At 43.8% G+C, this 15,280-nt stretch overlaps 1 protein-coding gene across 1 annotated transcript in view; it reads right to left on the bottom strand.

Annotated features, from left to right (window-relative positions):
* Window positions 1-587: 587 nt before the first annotated feature.
* LOC123962030 (zinc finger protein 469) overlaps window positions 588-15,280 on the bottom strand; it is a 43,388-nt gene continuing 28,695 nt past the window's right edge. The window contains exon 2 of the mRNA XM_046037905.1: window positions 588-13,817. Coding sequence (XP_045893861.1) covers window positions 1,707-13,628 — 11,922 coding nt within the window. The 5' untranslated portion in view covers window positions 13,629-13,817 and the 3' untranslated portion in view covers window positions 588-1,706. The remainder of the gene's footprint in view (window positions 13,818-15,280) is intronic.

A 15,280-nucleotide genomic window follows, 5' to 3' on the forward strand; every position in this document is an offset into this window, starting at 1 on the left:
ATAACCTCTTTTCTTCCGTCTTCTTCTCATCCGTCGCCTTTCATCCTCCTTCCCAATCTATTACCCTGCCATCTTTTTCTTAGGTTTCATTGTAATTCCGTGGATGGTTTGAAAACATTCCTCCTCACTGTGCGTTTCTACACTTATGCCACTGTGTACTATGGCTTTTTATTCCTATGTGATGATGAAAAATGTTCATGTAGGAATAGAAGCCATTTTACACGTGGTGAGAGAGCAACATGACAGAAGCATGACAGAAGTGAGAGCTCCTCACCGCCTGCTCGACAGCGCTCATGGAGACTAACATATGGTTGGATAAATGTAACTGTCTTCTGTTGACTCTTTCCCTGTAGTAAATATACACTTATGCTCATCTTTCAGATGATGAGTGAGCTCACTGAAGTGCTGATCTGAAGACAAAAAAAATGAAGTCAGACTTTGTTCTATGTGCACCTGTTTTTGCCTCCAGGCACAAGCAGCTTCCACTGCTTCCAGTGTTTGATGCATGTGGTGACAGCTGCAGTCCGCAGGGATGGAAGTTGGAACATTTGCAAAACATGTCATGAACAAAGGAAGAAAAGAGCAAGGAGAGACCAATACAGATCTTTAATAACCAACTATAAAAGAGGCACTTAGTGAACCACTTTACAACTTGCAAGAGGCACTGCATTTCCCTTTCTTCTCACTCTGATTCTTTTGCACATTATTAAAATAAAACTTTGACATGAAGCATTACACCGAAAATCAATCTATCTACAATATAAGATACATACAGTATAAACAAGATAAAGCACCTTTGTTGTCCTAGTAAATACTATTCATAATTAAACAGTTGGAGTTACAGACACAATTGATTGAGTTTGTGATTTGTGTGCAGTATTATCAGTGCATGGGAAGAACTCCAAATACAGGTCTTGGGACTGTGATGTCCTTGTATGCACCTGAGTTTATACAATGGAAGTTTTCCCAATGTTCTATCAGCCTACATTTGAAGTACTTGGATGGTTTACACAGTATCTTTAATAAACTACAGAGAACCAGTAAAACAGTTGGGTGAATGGATTGTAACTGCTACAGATCTCATGTTCCCTTCTGAGGACATTGGCATTCACATTACAATACAACACATCGTAGCACCACGTAATGTTTATACAAAAGGCTAATATGATGAATGTCAATGCAGTACAGTAAAGTTAAAAAATAATACAAAATGAATATGTTAGAAGCATTTACGAAAAGGTGCACAGACAATAGTCCAGGTCAGTTATGATGTCATTTGGTCCTTTTGCAGAAAGACTTAAACTGATAAGATCTTGTTATGAATGCAAAATGAACATGCATTTCTTAGAAGAAAAAAAATATTTTACTATATTTTCAAGTATTCTTTTTTTTCTTTCCTTTGGGTATATGAAATATAATCTCTGAAACGGATAATATCCAACAAAGGAAAAGCAAAAAAAAAAAGCTCAATGATATTTCCAACTAGCATATTCATTTTTGACCCAAAAATCATATCTGCCATTCGTCCTCACATTTGTGTAATAAAAAACACATGTACAAAGAAGACATAAAGTGACTATGTAAGTATTTTAAGATAGCATTTCACAGAAAAGAGCTGTGCAATCTTATTCACCATAATGAATTGTCTTAAACATTTATAACTGTTAAATTTACAGTCTCTTATTCACAGATCCCTCACGCCCCGCTCAGTTAATAGATTCTGACGTGTCCTTCCTTAAAGGAATCTTAAAGCTAGTGAGTTTTTGGCCAAACAGCTGGCTTAGGAGGTGGTTCTGGGACTCTGCTGTCCGGTAGGAATGGCTCTCCATTGACCTAACCCCCATCTTTGGCCTAGATTTATTCAAAGAATTGTTCATGGGAACTGAAGACACTTTAGAAATAGGGGGGTGCAAAGGCCGCCCCAGAGGTCCCTTTTTGGCTTTGTAATCCCCGTTAAGAGGAGTCACAATCTCAGCTTTCTTTTGTGTACAGCTATCAAGCAAGCTTCTTTTTGACTGCAAACCCAAGTTTGAAGTCTTGCACTTGGAAACGATTTTGTTGCTAACAGCGTCGTCCCGTACTGAGGACAGCACAGGGTAGTCGTTGGGTCCATCTGACTTTCTTTGCAGAGAGGGCATTGCACACTTGCTTGGGCGAAATTTCTTTTTGGCCCTACAGTCAACACCAAAGTTCTCTTGTGTGGCAGGCGAGGAAACCCTTTGCAGGCCGTGAGGGGGTCTCATGTCTTTCCTCTTCTTCTGTGGTCTAACAGTTTCTTTGTCCTCATTCGAGGCTGAAACGTTGAGGGAAACCTTGGAGTGGAGGACTGGTGTGGACTCTGTAGCCTTCGTGCTGCTAGTTGTGGTGCTGTTTTTAGTGGCTGGGGCAACTTTGTCTTTCATCTGACTGCTACCTTCCTGCTCCGCACCGGGAGATAAAGTTGGCTGGTTGCTGTCATTAGTGGAAGCTTTTGATGTGTGATGCCACTGCTCATCCTCCCTCTGCTGGTCTATCACATCAGCAGCTAACTCATGCTTTGCTAACTCAGGTGTCTTTGAAATTGTTAGATCTTCTCCTAAGCTGACAAAAGAGTCCTCACTATGAGGAAGTGAATGTGTTTTTTCTTCAGTCTCAGCTGTGTCACTCGCTGCAAAGCCTTTCTTAGCCCCCAAACTACTACTCTCTTTAGACGCTGGCCATGAGGTTGTCTTAGCTCTAATGCAGACTGACTCATTCTCCTCTTTCACGTCACATGGTTCAGTAACTGATGTTCCATTGTGCTCTTTGTCAGGAATAGGTGTGGTTGATGGGTCCATTTCCTCTTTCTTGGGTGAAGCAGACTCTGAAGAGCCCATATGAATACATTTCTCCAGCTCTACAAGTAGTTCAGAGTAGTCCTCAGCAATGTCCTCAGTCTTCACATTTGTATTATTTGTGTCACTCTGGTATTCATTTGCAGTGGTCTGTGTGGAGTCTTCTGCCGTGGACACAGAGGGTTTTGACTGCGTTTCAGAGTTTTGATTTAAGTGCAGGGAGCTTACACTGGCGATGCCGCTGTCTGAGCTATTTTCTTGCAGACTGTCGGAGAGAATTCTCCTCTTCTTACTTGCAGACAAATCACATTCATCTTCTTTGGACACGGATGCTTTGACAGGTCTGAGAACGCCCCGGAATTTGAAAATTTTGTTCCCCCCTGACAGGTGCTTTTCCATGTGACGATCAAACTGTTCCTTCTTAGAGAAGGTATAGTTACAGGTGCTGCAGATGAAGGATTTTTTAATCACATGCATGACATCAGCACAGAGCTCACAGGTGTAGAGGGTGGTGTGTTTTGAATCCAGCTCCTCCACCTCCTCATGCACTCTCTTCAGGTGGACTTTAAGTTCTTGGGCCTCCTGATAAGAGACAGGGCATTTGTGACACAGGAAAATCTTTTCCAAATTGTGAACCACTAAATGTCTCTGGAGTTTGAACGGTTTGGGGAATTGTTTCCCGCAGTGGTGGCAGTCTCTTGAGGGGTCTTTGCAGTTGGGATGCATCTCTACACTTTTAGGTGTCTCTGTTTTGTGGAGGACCTCAAGTGGGGTTAATGTGCTCTGCTTCGCACCTGCTCCACTGCTGCTTTTAGTTTTGTGAACTTTTGGCTCAGCCCCCTCAGAGGTTTTCCCCTCTCCCATGCTATCTGCGGCAACAACTTTTTCCTGTTCTTTAGTGGCTTTGCTGGACTCTCTATTGGATTTGCTGGGCCGGTGCTGCATAATTGACGTGATAAAGTTCTTCACAGCTGTTTCCTGCATGAAGCAGCCTGGAATGCCTAACATGGAGCCTTGAGTCTGACCTCTCCGGGCAAACTGAGTGGCATGCTCTCGTAAATGTTCATTGTACATCCAGACATCTGATATCTCCTTCAAGCACATTCCACAGGTCCAGATACCTGTCTTATTCTTGGCATGTTTCTCCCTCAGATGGTCTCTCAGTTGCTCCCTGGAGCTGAACTTACGTTGGACACACATGTAGCAGGTTGGAGGTGGAGAGGGGTTGTGGGAGAGTTTGTGAAAGTTCAGCTCGCCTAGGGTGAGGAACCAAGTGAAACACACTTTGCACTTGTACTGCTTATCTTTGACCTTTATTCCACCATCTTGCCGTTTCCTGCCTTGCCGTTCCATTACTTTCTTGGACTTTTCATCATCTCTGTTCTCCACTTTCACAGCTGCAATAGGAGGAGCCACTGATATATCTTTATAAGAGTCAAAGAACTGAATCTCAGGAAGCTGAAAAGTGGTGTTGATGTTTTGGATGTCAATGCTGTGGAAGGTTTGGACACTCTCTGTGACACTTGGCTCTACGGTGTACGGGGCAGACGGCAGGGGCAGGGGGCTGGGTGCAGTTGGCACTTCTGCTTTACAGGTGCTGGGGTCAGAGGTCACCGTTGAGCCTGCATCAAAGCCACTGAAGTCACTGGAGCCACTCCATTCAATTGAAGATTTATCAATGGTGCTCTCGAGGGGATTCAAGAAGCTGTCGCCAAGTTCTTTAATATTCTCATGATCACTCATGTGATCATCCTCCTGCTGATCAGTTTGTTTAACATCTGACAATGGCTTGGCATCAGTATTTAATGTGCTGTTATAGCACATATTCAACATGATGGCATCATCAACAGATATTGTCTCATATTCGCTGGGGTTAGTTTGATTGTCAGTGAATGTCTGCTCTGCTTGGCTTTCCATGTACTGATCTTCGTTCTGCCTGGAGGTTTCTGAATTAGGGTAGTCCTGAGTCACATGTGAATCAGGCGACAGCTTCTGCCTTTTGTTTCTTTTGCTGTACACCCTCGGGCACTTTTTCCTTTTTGCCTCCTCATCTCTGGGGAACAGCTGTGAGAATGTGGTGTCGTCGTCAAGTAAGGACTTCAGATCGGGACTCATGCCGGGAGGACTGAGAGGGGAAGAATTCAAACAGGAGAGAAGATGTACCTCGTTTGAAGGGTTGCTGTTTTTCTCACATTTTATCTCGACTGCCAATTTTCCAAGAATCTCCTTGGCAAGGCTCTCTTCTGCTCCTTTCTGTTCACACATCTCTTCCACAGTGGACAGAATCTTTCTGGACTCATCAGACTCTCTGGTTATACCATTGTCTACAGATATAGCACTTTCCACATTGTTATCTGTACATACTTCCCCATTTGCCATCTCTGTCGTGCTTATACATTTAATTTCTTCCGTATCAGTGATTTGATTTAGCTCCACAGTTTCATTAAGTACATTTGTCTCTTTTATTGGGGATCGGGGTGTATTGTCAAAGCCAGAGTGTGAAGTAACAGGTTGAGGGAATTTCTCTGTTCCAGTAACAGTTCTCTCATTGATTTTCACCTGGTCCACTGGAGATTTGCGGCACTCTTCTAGTCCACTGCTTTTGAATTCAGGACTTATAGCTTGAAGTATGTCTGTTTTTAATATATTCAGAAGCTCATCAGAGAAAGGGTTGGGCTTCATGTTTACCTCACTGTTTTTGCTCTTTCTTGCTTTGTTGTTCTTCTTTATTTTTGGTGGCAGCAGAAGGTTTTGATGGCCTGTATCATCCACTGCCACAGCACTTTCAGTTGCCATTTCCTCTAGGACTAGCTCAGTATCTGCTGCTTTAGCTACGAGTGTGCTACTTGTCTCAGGCAGCCCATCTATTTTTGTTGGGTAACAGGTCTGTGAATCATCTTTATGTTCTTTCTCTGTAGTTTGTGATGCTTCATAAATAAGCATAGTCCCCTGATGGCTTGATGTTGTGCTCTGCGGGCCAATGTGTTTTTCAGTTCTGACCAAATGTTTCATGGCCTTATGTCTCTTTAACCCTGGCACAGTCCTGAAACACATGAAACAGATTTCACAGAGGACCCTCCCCTGTTGAGCGTTGTTGTTCTGTGTCTTTTTTTGTGTTGTTTCTTTGTGTAGTTGGTGCGTTGTTGGACACTGGCTAGTCTCTATTTTTGCTTGCTTCTCTGATGGGTCTGGTAGAACAGGCATTTGTTCATTTTCACAGATGATGAGTGGCTTAGGAGTGGGCGGACCATCTGAAATGTCTTTTCTGATAAGTGTACTGTCCTCAGTAGAAGCCTCGTGAGGATCTAAATTCTCTGATTCAATTCTTCTCAGCAGATCAGCATGAATATGCAAATGCTCAACAGGTCCAACTAGATCATTGCAAACCTTTGAGTCCGTCTTTAGATTACTGGACGAGGAATCTTTGCTTTGGATTTCAGGTGGGAGACCCAATGAAAAACATGTGAATTTCATACTCTGCTGGAGGACCAGTGGCTCATCTAATAAATTCAGTTTAGCTACAGAGTTCAGTGATACCTCTGTGTCTGTTTTGTTAAAAATCAGTGTAGGGTTAACGTTCAGGTCACATGGTCCACAGTCATCTCTGGGGCTCTGCTTGATATCTGGAATCTCTTCAGGTTTACTGGCTGGTGAAATTGGTATATAGTCATATTGATTCAGTTGAGGAGGTTCATCTGAAATGCTGTTGTAATTCAGAGGGCTGAGCTTGAAATCGTACATTGGATCTCTCTTTTCAAGGCCATCAGATTCTTCTGGTGGTTCCGCCGAGCTGGTCACCGGATGTGGACAGGGAATGGTGGTTTCAGAGCTGGGGATTTTACACTCCATGATTCCCAAGTCGAGGGGGGGTGGGCTTATCAAAGAATACGCCATCTTGGCTGCTGTGTTCAGTTGTTCATCGCCGTTTAAAGCCTCTTTGACATCGCTGTCTTCTTCTTTGTTTATGGGGGACTTCATATTTTGAATTGAGCCTTGGTTAACAGACATTGAATTACATTTGCTTTGTGACTGACGTGTGTCCTCTTCTATGTCCCATTTCTGCATGGATGTTTGATGAGAGGTTGATAAAAGCGGACTGGTTGGTGGGGCAGTGTGTAAAAAAAGATTTTCTTCCACCTCTTGACTGCATGGTGAGTTTTGGTGACTTGCCATGAAATCAATAGGAAGTTGTTCTTTGATGTCCTGAACATTTAACATCTCTTCTTGTTTCTGAATGGTCTCAAAGGCAAGACCTGTTTCAGGTTTTAATGAGTCATTCAGTGGAGTAACTTTGTAGGAATCACCGTCAATAATGCTGTCCGCCTGTGAAAGAATCATCTGATTACTTTGTCCCTCTACGGACTGGGTGTCTTGAGAGGGTGAGAAGTGACTTGTGCTCTCTGTATTGGTTTCCACCAGTATTGGACTGCCGGGTTTGTCTGTGGTGACTATCTCCACTGACATATCAGTTGTTGGACTTGCACTGTAAGTCTTAGCGTGGCTGCAGCTTTTAGAGGAAGACAGTCCAATCAAATGATCCTCTTCTGTTGTGTCAACGGTTGTTTTCTTGATTACACTGTCTGAGCACTGCACTGTCAATTCCCCAGCATGTGATGAAGCAATGTCTTCAGGATTACTACGGTTATCAGAGGATTGTTCTTCGAGTGCTGTTTTAATCGCATCCTGAAATTTCTCGCCAATGTCTAGACTGGCGGCAGGTAGAGCTGGTGACAAAGGACAGCTAACAGATTGACCAGTGATTCCCTTCATTGCCTCTGCTTCCTCACTGCCATCTGTGGTCGAATGTTCTGGATTGTCACTGCTGCTTTTAAATAACTGATTTACATTGTCTGCTGCATTACTGTTCCCGCCGGACTCCTCATGTGGGTCATGTGTCACACCACTCAAGCAGTGAGCAGACTCAATCAAATTGCTATTCTCAGTGATATGCTCTTCTGATGTGACTTCAGCCTTGCTGGCATTGTTTTCTGTGGGCTCACTTGGTTGCGATGAAATTGGCTGGTTTCCATCGACTGTGGGGTCAGTGCTGTTAGAGAGGGATGACTGTGACTCATTCAGAATGAATTCAATATCATCCTTCCGCGCATTGATATTTGGAGGTGATAATATATTCTCCTTCTCAGTAATTGCTTCCTTTTCACTGTGATCTTCTCTCTCAACTGCATCAGTTGCCTGACATTCAATTTCTCGATGTTGTTGACTTGCGAGAGAGGTGACATTCGGCTTCTTGTGTTCTGATATAATGGGTTCCTTTTTGAATATAGAATCTGAAATCACCTCCAGGCTTTTCATGAGGTTTTCTGTATATCTCTTCTGTTCTAAAATATATTCCTTTGTTTCTACAGCAGTCTCTTTTTCAGCATTTCTCTCCTCTGATTTCTGGTCGTGGTGGAGCTGTGGGTGTTCAATTTGTGAAGCTGTGGTGATCCGATTTGGTGCATCATCTTCTTTTTCAGTGAAATGTTCAAGTGCCCCAGGTTCACTGTGAATTGGAGTGTGGGGACTGTGGTGGCCACCCATTAGCTCAAACTGGAATGGACTGGCCCATGGTTCAGTGAAAGGCTCTGAGGGCAAAGTGGTCACTGGTACACCTATGGTTTGGACAGGACACCTCATATCCAGACCAGTGCCTACACTCTGTGACTCATCACCCAAACGTAAAGGTGAAAATTTACTCATTTGCAGCTGCTTGGGGACATCCTGAGCTAGTAAGGGTGGGCTTTCCATCTTAGTTGTCTGCAGCTGGTTTTCAAGCTCGTTCACTATTCTTTTTATCTCTAGCTCATCCTCTGATGCACAGCTGTTGAGATTTGTACTGTAGTCCATTATTTTTTCTGGCAGAGACAAAGGAACGTGATTAAAATCTGGTTTCTTTTCATTTAATTTCCCAGAATTGCCTTTGTACTGAGATAGCTCATCTGGTAGCACCGGGCTAACTATAAGGTTCCAGTCTCTTTGTTCCAGAAAGGGAGAGAATGATGACACAAACTCTTCCTTTTTATCAGCTGTGTTCTCATGGAAACCCTCCTTCTGAATTGGCATATCCGAGTAAAGGCCACCATCAAATCCTGTCAGGTCCCCAAACATTGATGAGGTGTCAAATGAAAGTGGGGATTTCATGAGCCCCTGTTCCTGATCCAGGGGGTAGGGCATGAGGTGGAGCGTATCTTTTTGTATCAATGGGCCTTTGCTTTCTGTTGGAGATAGGCATACCTCATCCATCAAAGAGGTGCAAATAGATGCAGGCTTGTGTGTGTCTAGGTCATTAACTAAAGTGATAGGCTCTTTCACTATGCAGACACTGTCACCCGGTTTTTCAAATGTGGTGCAGTCTGATAGCTCTGGCTGTGGGGCTTGGGGCCCCTCTCTTCTTTGTCCCTTTGTGTTTCTGTCAATACCGAAATCTGTTTCTTTGTTGATGATGGGAGAGTGTGTATCAAATGGTAGTGGCTTGTTATCTGTACTGCTACACTTTGGTTCTTCTTTGGGGCACAGGTTGTCTGTTCTCTGTAGGGTCTTTCTGTCTGAACTGACTGTTGTTTCTTTTCTGTGAGACAGCAGTTTCTCTCTTGATTTTGTATGAGAGCTCTTGCTTTTTTCAAAGTTGTTGATTGTGTCTTTTGTTTTTTGTGAGGATGACACTGGATCAGCAGCTTCTGAATTTGAATGATATTTCTTTGAATCCGCTGTGCTGTCTTTGTTATCAGAAAGAATGGCTTTGTCATTATTATACTTCTTGACAGATTTAGTGAATGTCAGTGCTATTGTGCTGGACTCTTTACATAACTTCTGCGGGGAGGACCTTTCATAGGTTTTCTGCTCTGGAGACGCTTTCTTTTTGATATCTGTCTTTTTCTCACAGTCAGAGTCAGTGCTTTTGGGGCTGTTGATACTATCGCTTGAAACACTCACAGATGTGCTGAGTTCACTGCTTGTGGATGACCTGCTACCCCTCCTCCTGAGTCTCTGTTGAGAACCATGCTTCTCAGGCGAGAGAGAAACCTCCTCGCTTTTTTTCACCTCAAAACACTCCTTCGACTCTTGTCTCCATGCTGCCTGGTCCCTCTCACTCCTTGCTCGCCATTTGCACTCTTTAGTATATGTGTACTTACATCGACTGCTTTGATTCAGCCGGCCTTGGCTTGCTATCTTTACAGGCTCACATTCATCATCTGAGTCCGAGACATAGTCATATTCTCCAAATGCAGGATTCTGTACAGTGGGAGTCAGTCTCTCCATCACTAAGGAAAACTGGAGGTTTTTTGTACCTTTAACATGGAGCTTATGGAGCTTATTTTTCTGTTGAACTATTTTGTGAATAAGTTCTTTGCTCCAGGTGCCCCCTCCAGTGCTTTTCCTTTTGCTCTCTTTCACTGCAGTTCTTGAGGTTGGAGATGTGGAGGCCTGTGAGGGTGTTGACCCTCGAAGTGCAGAGCTGTCCTGAAAGTTTTTAACACCACAGCGCTCAGAAAACTTGCTGGATAACAGAAACCTTTGTGTACTTTTGTTTTCGTGCTCGCTCTTGCACAGTTTTCTTGTGTCGTTCACTTTGCTGTCTTGTTCCCTCGTCTTCTCCCTTGAGGCATTTCTTGAATTTTTCTGAGAGACTTCTTTTTTTATGTTAATTTTCTCATCTTGTTCCAAATTCAGAGATATTTTCTCAAGTTTGCTTTCTGTGTACTGTTTATTTGTCTCAGGGCTCTCAACATCAGAGTCGTAAAAATACTTTCCCTGTGTGAAAGACCTGTCATCATCAGCTGCTTGTTTATTTTTGCTCTCAAAGACCAGTGATTCTTTAGTTTTCAGACATTGTTTATTTGATGTTGCTTTGACAGTGGTGAGATCATCATCAGCAAATGCATCGATAAAGCTACTGTCTATCTCTGCATTGTCTGATTGATATCCCAGTCCATTCAAGGCTTCCGTGATTAGGCTGTCTAATTTGGCATCCTCCATTTCCAGCTCAGGGAGAGGGACAGGGAGGTTCCCAGGACCAGAGAACAAGCTGAGTTTCATTGAATCATCCTTATTGTCTCCTTTTGTTTCACTGTCAGATATCAGTTCTCCGTTTTTATTGAGGCCCAACAGAGATAGGTGAAGGTCAGATGGGCACCTTGGCATTGAAACATTTGACACAGATGGTACTGGCTTTGCTGGTTCTGCATGAAACTTTCTGCTGTCCTCCATCTTCGATATGTCTTTGAGGTCATTTTGTGCAAACGAATGCTGAGCACAGTATTGCTTATGGCCTAGAAATGAAGCTAGGTTGTTGAAATTCTGATCACACTGCTTGCATGTCAGAAGCACGTCTAACTGGTCAAGATTTGCTGCGGCTAATGAGGTTGCTAACAGCTGATGTGCAGAGTACGGTGGAGGAGGCTGGTGATGTTCCACCCCAAAACTGTCCATGTAACCTTTGTTTCCATCCATAGTAGGCTTTGGATGTGTGCCGTTTTGCAGGTAACTCATCATGTCATCTTTGGCTCTGTCTGGTGCATAAGGAAGGTTTCGTGGAGCATCTGAATGAAACTGGTGAGGGTGAGAACTCAGGTGATCTGAAGATAACTGTGTTTTGACTTGAGGCTGGTGATAAAAAGGGGGAGGGGGTGCTGACTTTGACATTTGACTGTCCTCTGAACTGATGTTAACAGGACTAGTGGATGTTGGGGAGAGGGAAGAGCAGGTACTACTAGATGCAGGGTTATGAACAGGTGAGGGCAAAGGAGATTCATAAGGTGACACCATCATAAGTCCCATAGGTGGGACCTGTAAAGGAGGATAGCTATAGTTTCTTGATGCTGCTGGAAGAGGCTGGTTGAGTCCAAAATATACTGCCTTATTTTTGGATTCACATACTTGTGTGTGGCTCATCTCTACTTTAAAAGTTGAGACTGTATTACTGCAATGTTTCTCCTGTCTTTGGTTTGAAAACCCATCACTAGTTCTGCTGTTCTGAAATGAGCTGGGGTTTTTCAGGGAGCTATGTTTATGTGATTTGCTATCATCCTGCCAGTCAGATGGGGAAACCATGTAAGCCAATTTTTGATTACTTATTTGCCTAGATAACTCAATTCTGTTTTGGTTTGGCATGGCAGAGGTCGGCCTGATCTGCTGCCAGGGCATTCTGCTGTTTTTTGATGAATTTGGCCTTTGGTCAAGTGCTGGCTGGTTCTGAAACTGAAACTTGTCATTCACATCAGTATACTGAATCGTGTTTTGATCAGCTAGTGAATATGTCTTATTAGTCCCCTCCCATGAGTGTGGTAACCTATTTAGAACCTTATTACTGAGGTTTTTATCAAAGGGCATTGAGCCTGTGTGAATGTTACTGACTGGAGGGTTGTTAAATGTTTTGCTGGGAAAGTGCATTTGGGAGCCTGGAACCTGTGAAATATTTCTTGCATGGTGCACACTCCCTTGAATGAGTGTTCTTTGGTTGGCAGCTGTGTCTTTGGGGTGACAGTTCCTCTTACTCCCTGAGGTGATGGCTGCATCCCTACTGTCTGCCTGTCTAATAGTGTCTGTGCTCTCAGGCAAGGCAGTCTTCCCCTGCTCTGACTGCTGTGAGCTGGAGCCAGAGCTGTCACTGCTGGTTGAGTCCTCACTCAGATTCCTAGGACACTGGGTGGAGGATGTTACCCCTTGAATAAACTGTGACTGTGGGGGTTGAGGATAAGCGCTTCTATCCTCCAGCTGCTGTTCATTACTGAACTGAGAGCTGTTCTGAGCAATGTTTTGCCCTTCTACAGGCGTGTAAGAAAAAGAGCTGTGGGTTACATGAACAGAACCCAGGGAGGAGTCTGTAAAATCTTGGGATTGAGGGTTCTGTTCACAGGGAAAAGAGTCAGAGGTTGATTCTTCCAGAAAATTATATCCATATTGAAATGAACCAGGCACAAAGCCACTTGACTTATTTACTTCTGTAAGCGCAGTGGATTTTTGTGATGAAACCCCATAGTTAGCACCATTAAAAGTCCTTTCAGGAGACTGCCATGCATTAGAGCCACTCAGCTGAAAGTCAGCTAGGATCAGCTGGCTACCATGCTGTGTGCTGTTGTTCTCCATTGAGGCAGGCTGCTGCTGCTGCTGCTGCTGCTGCTGCGACAGGGGTGGATGTGGGTGTGATGACATTCCACTTGAGGAACCCAGTGCCTGTGAGGTATAGCTTGGGGAGGTAAGGTTAGAGGAGGCCTCCTGGAAGCAGTGGCTATAGTTGAGCTCTTCTTGCTGTAGTTCGGCCTCTCTCTCTGGTATACTGGGAACGTGAAATCTGTAGCTGCCCGAGACTGGGCCACGATTTATTTCCAACTTCTTGGGTGGCGAAACCTTCTGCTGTGGGTAGGCAATACCAATGTTGGGGTTGGAGCGTGGATTTGTAATGCTAAGTCTGTACAGCTGCTGCGGGTTGCCACGCTCTGTCTTCCCTGACCGCTTCCCCTTCTCTCGGCTGCGGCCCTTTCCAGTTGGGGACTGGGGGCTGCCTTTGCCACTCGACCAAGTCCTGTCAGTGGCAAATTTTGATCGGTTCTGCAGTGACCTGAAGTCAATCTTCCCTGCCTGCTGTGGCCGTATGACAGCCTCACGCTGCTGAGGACAGTCCCTTTCTTTCTCTAGTTTTTCAACTTCGGCCTCTCTGCTGCTGGCTCTGGCCTCAGTGCCTGTGCTTGAAAAGTGCTCTGAAGACTCCTCTGTGGTTTTTTCACTCTGCTGTTCCAGCGCTGTCCCCTCATCCTGCAGTTTGGACTCAGCGTCCAGCTCTTTGACAGAATGCATTCGCTGAGTCTCTCCTGCCATGGTGCACAATGCGTGCTGTGAAGGCCTGGTCCTCAGGAGTGTTATCTAGGAGATAGCAGCATCGTCTTCAGGATAGTATGAATCAGTAAACGTCCAGTGGCAGGAACTGCAGGGTCAGGGCTGCTCACTGCAGGCTCATTTCTTCACTTTCATTGTAAACCACTGATCTGGCACCAGAGCAAGGCAGACCTGGAAGAGAAAGAGAATAGAGATGATCTGATGCTTTTACTGTATTATTTTAAAAACATATATGTAATTATGTGCTTTTTCAAATAAAATCTGGCATTACTATTTAAACATGCAAACAAAGCATTAAACACAAATAAGCAAAAAAAAACTAAACATCTTTAGTCCAAGTATGGAATGAAACAAATAGCAATAAAAATGTAGGTTCAGACATTAAGACAATTTCAATATTGCTAGTTTTTGCCAGCAGAGAGCACTGTTGCAGCATTTCACAGTGGCGCTGTCATGGCACAAAAAAACAGAGAATCAACAGGGAATTTCAAAATACTGCCAAACTTATACTCCAAGCCTTGGAGATACTACTAACACTTAAATTCTTTATTCCTGACAACAATAAAAATCTATTTCAAACAAGTAAAAACAAGTTTCATCTGAGTGTTGGATTCACGCTCTACAAGTGAATTGATGGCTGTAGAAGTATCACAGTCACAATCCTCCACATAAACAATCACACAAATAAAATAATTATGTCTTGAAATGATGAAGCTCACTACAGCACTGAGGATGAGAAAAATACAGTACATGGATCCAAAAAGCACTGCCAGGAAATGAATCACAGACTCCTTAAGAGCAGGGACACAATGCCACAGTGTTCTAATGCTACAGAGGGCTGCAGGTTTAGATCATGGAGGAATATCAGGGATTAGTCAGTCAGCCATTAGACAGTGAGAAATGTGGGCACACTGACGTTTGTTGCCTTTCCTCAGGCATCCCAGACATAGCTTCTCAGGTCCCAGTTTACTTTGGCCCTCCACTGCTTCTGCCTCTTTTGAGGTCAGACCAGAAGAAACATGGAGTCAGCACTAAAATATAATTTCTACACCTGGTAACCAAACTTCCATCCCACCTTCTTGTCTGCTTCACCTGGCTATTACCAAAGGCAATGTTGGGGGTGGACTAGAGGTTGTGGAGACCACTATTTGGCCAGAGGATTTGGGGTCAAGCCTCTCTTTTGTCTACAATCCACCCTGCTGAAGTGACCCTGAGCAAGACACATTCCAAAAGTTTTAGGGGTGAAAAGTTTTAGGATTTTCTTAGGAGGGTCTTTACCTGGGAGGAGCGAGTACATTCCAGTATCGTCAAACACACGTACAGCAGGAGTATGCATTGCTTCTCTCCACCGTACATGTTTAGACCAGTTAGGGGCAAGCAGACAGAATTTAAACATGCAATGGATTGATCATTCTAAATTAAATTATTGTAGAAAATAAATTATAAATAATTTAAATGGTCTGATATCAAGTTGAAGAAGCAGATGTGTTTGAGTATATATCCCTTCTGCAGAGAATCAAAGATGTAGTAAATATGTCCACCACAACTCCATCCTCATCAATCTCTCAGGTTTTGTTGTTCGGCCCCATTAGGGTCATTTCAAGATCAGCATCAGATGCTTCCATCCGTTTACT

This window comes from Micropterus dolomieu, linkage group LG22 (assembly GCF_021292245.1).
Source record: "Micropterus dolomieu isolate WLL.071019.BEF.003 ecotype Adirondacks linkage group LG22, ASM2129224v1, whole genome shotgun sequence".
In the NCBI taxonomy this organism is placed as follows: Eukaryota; Metazoa; Chordata; class Actinopteri; order Centrarchiformes; family Centrarchidae; genus Micropterus; species Micropterus dolomieu.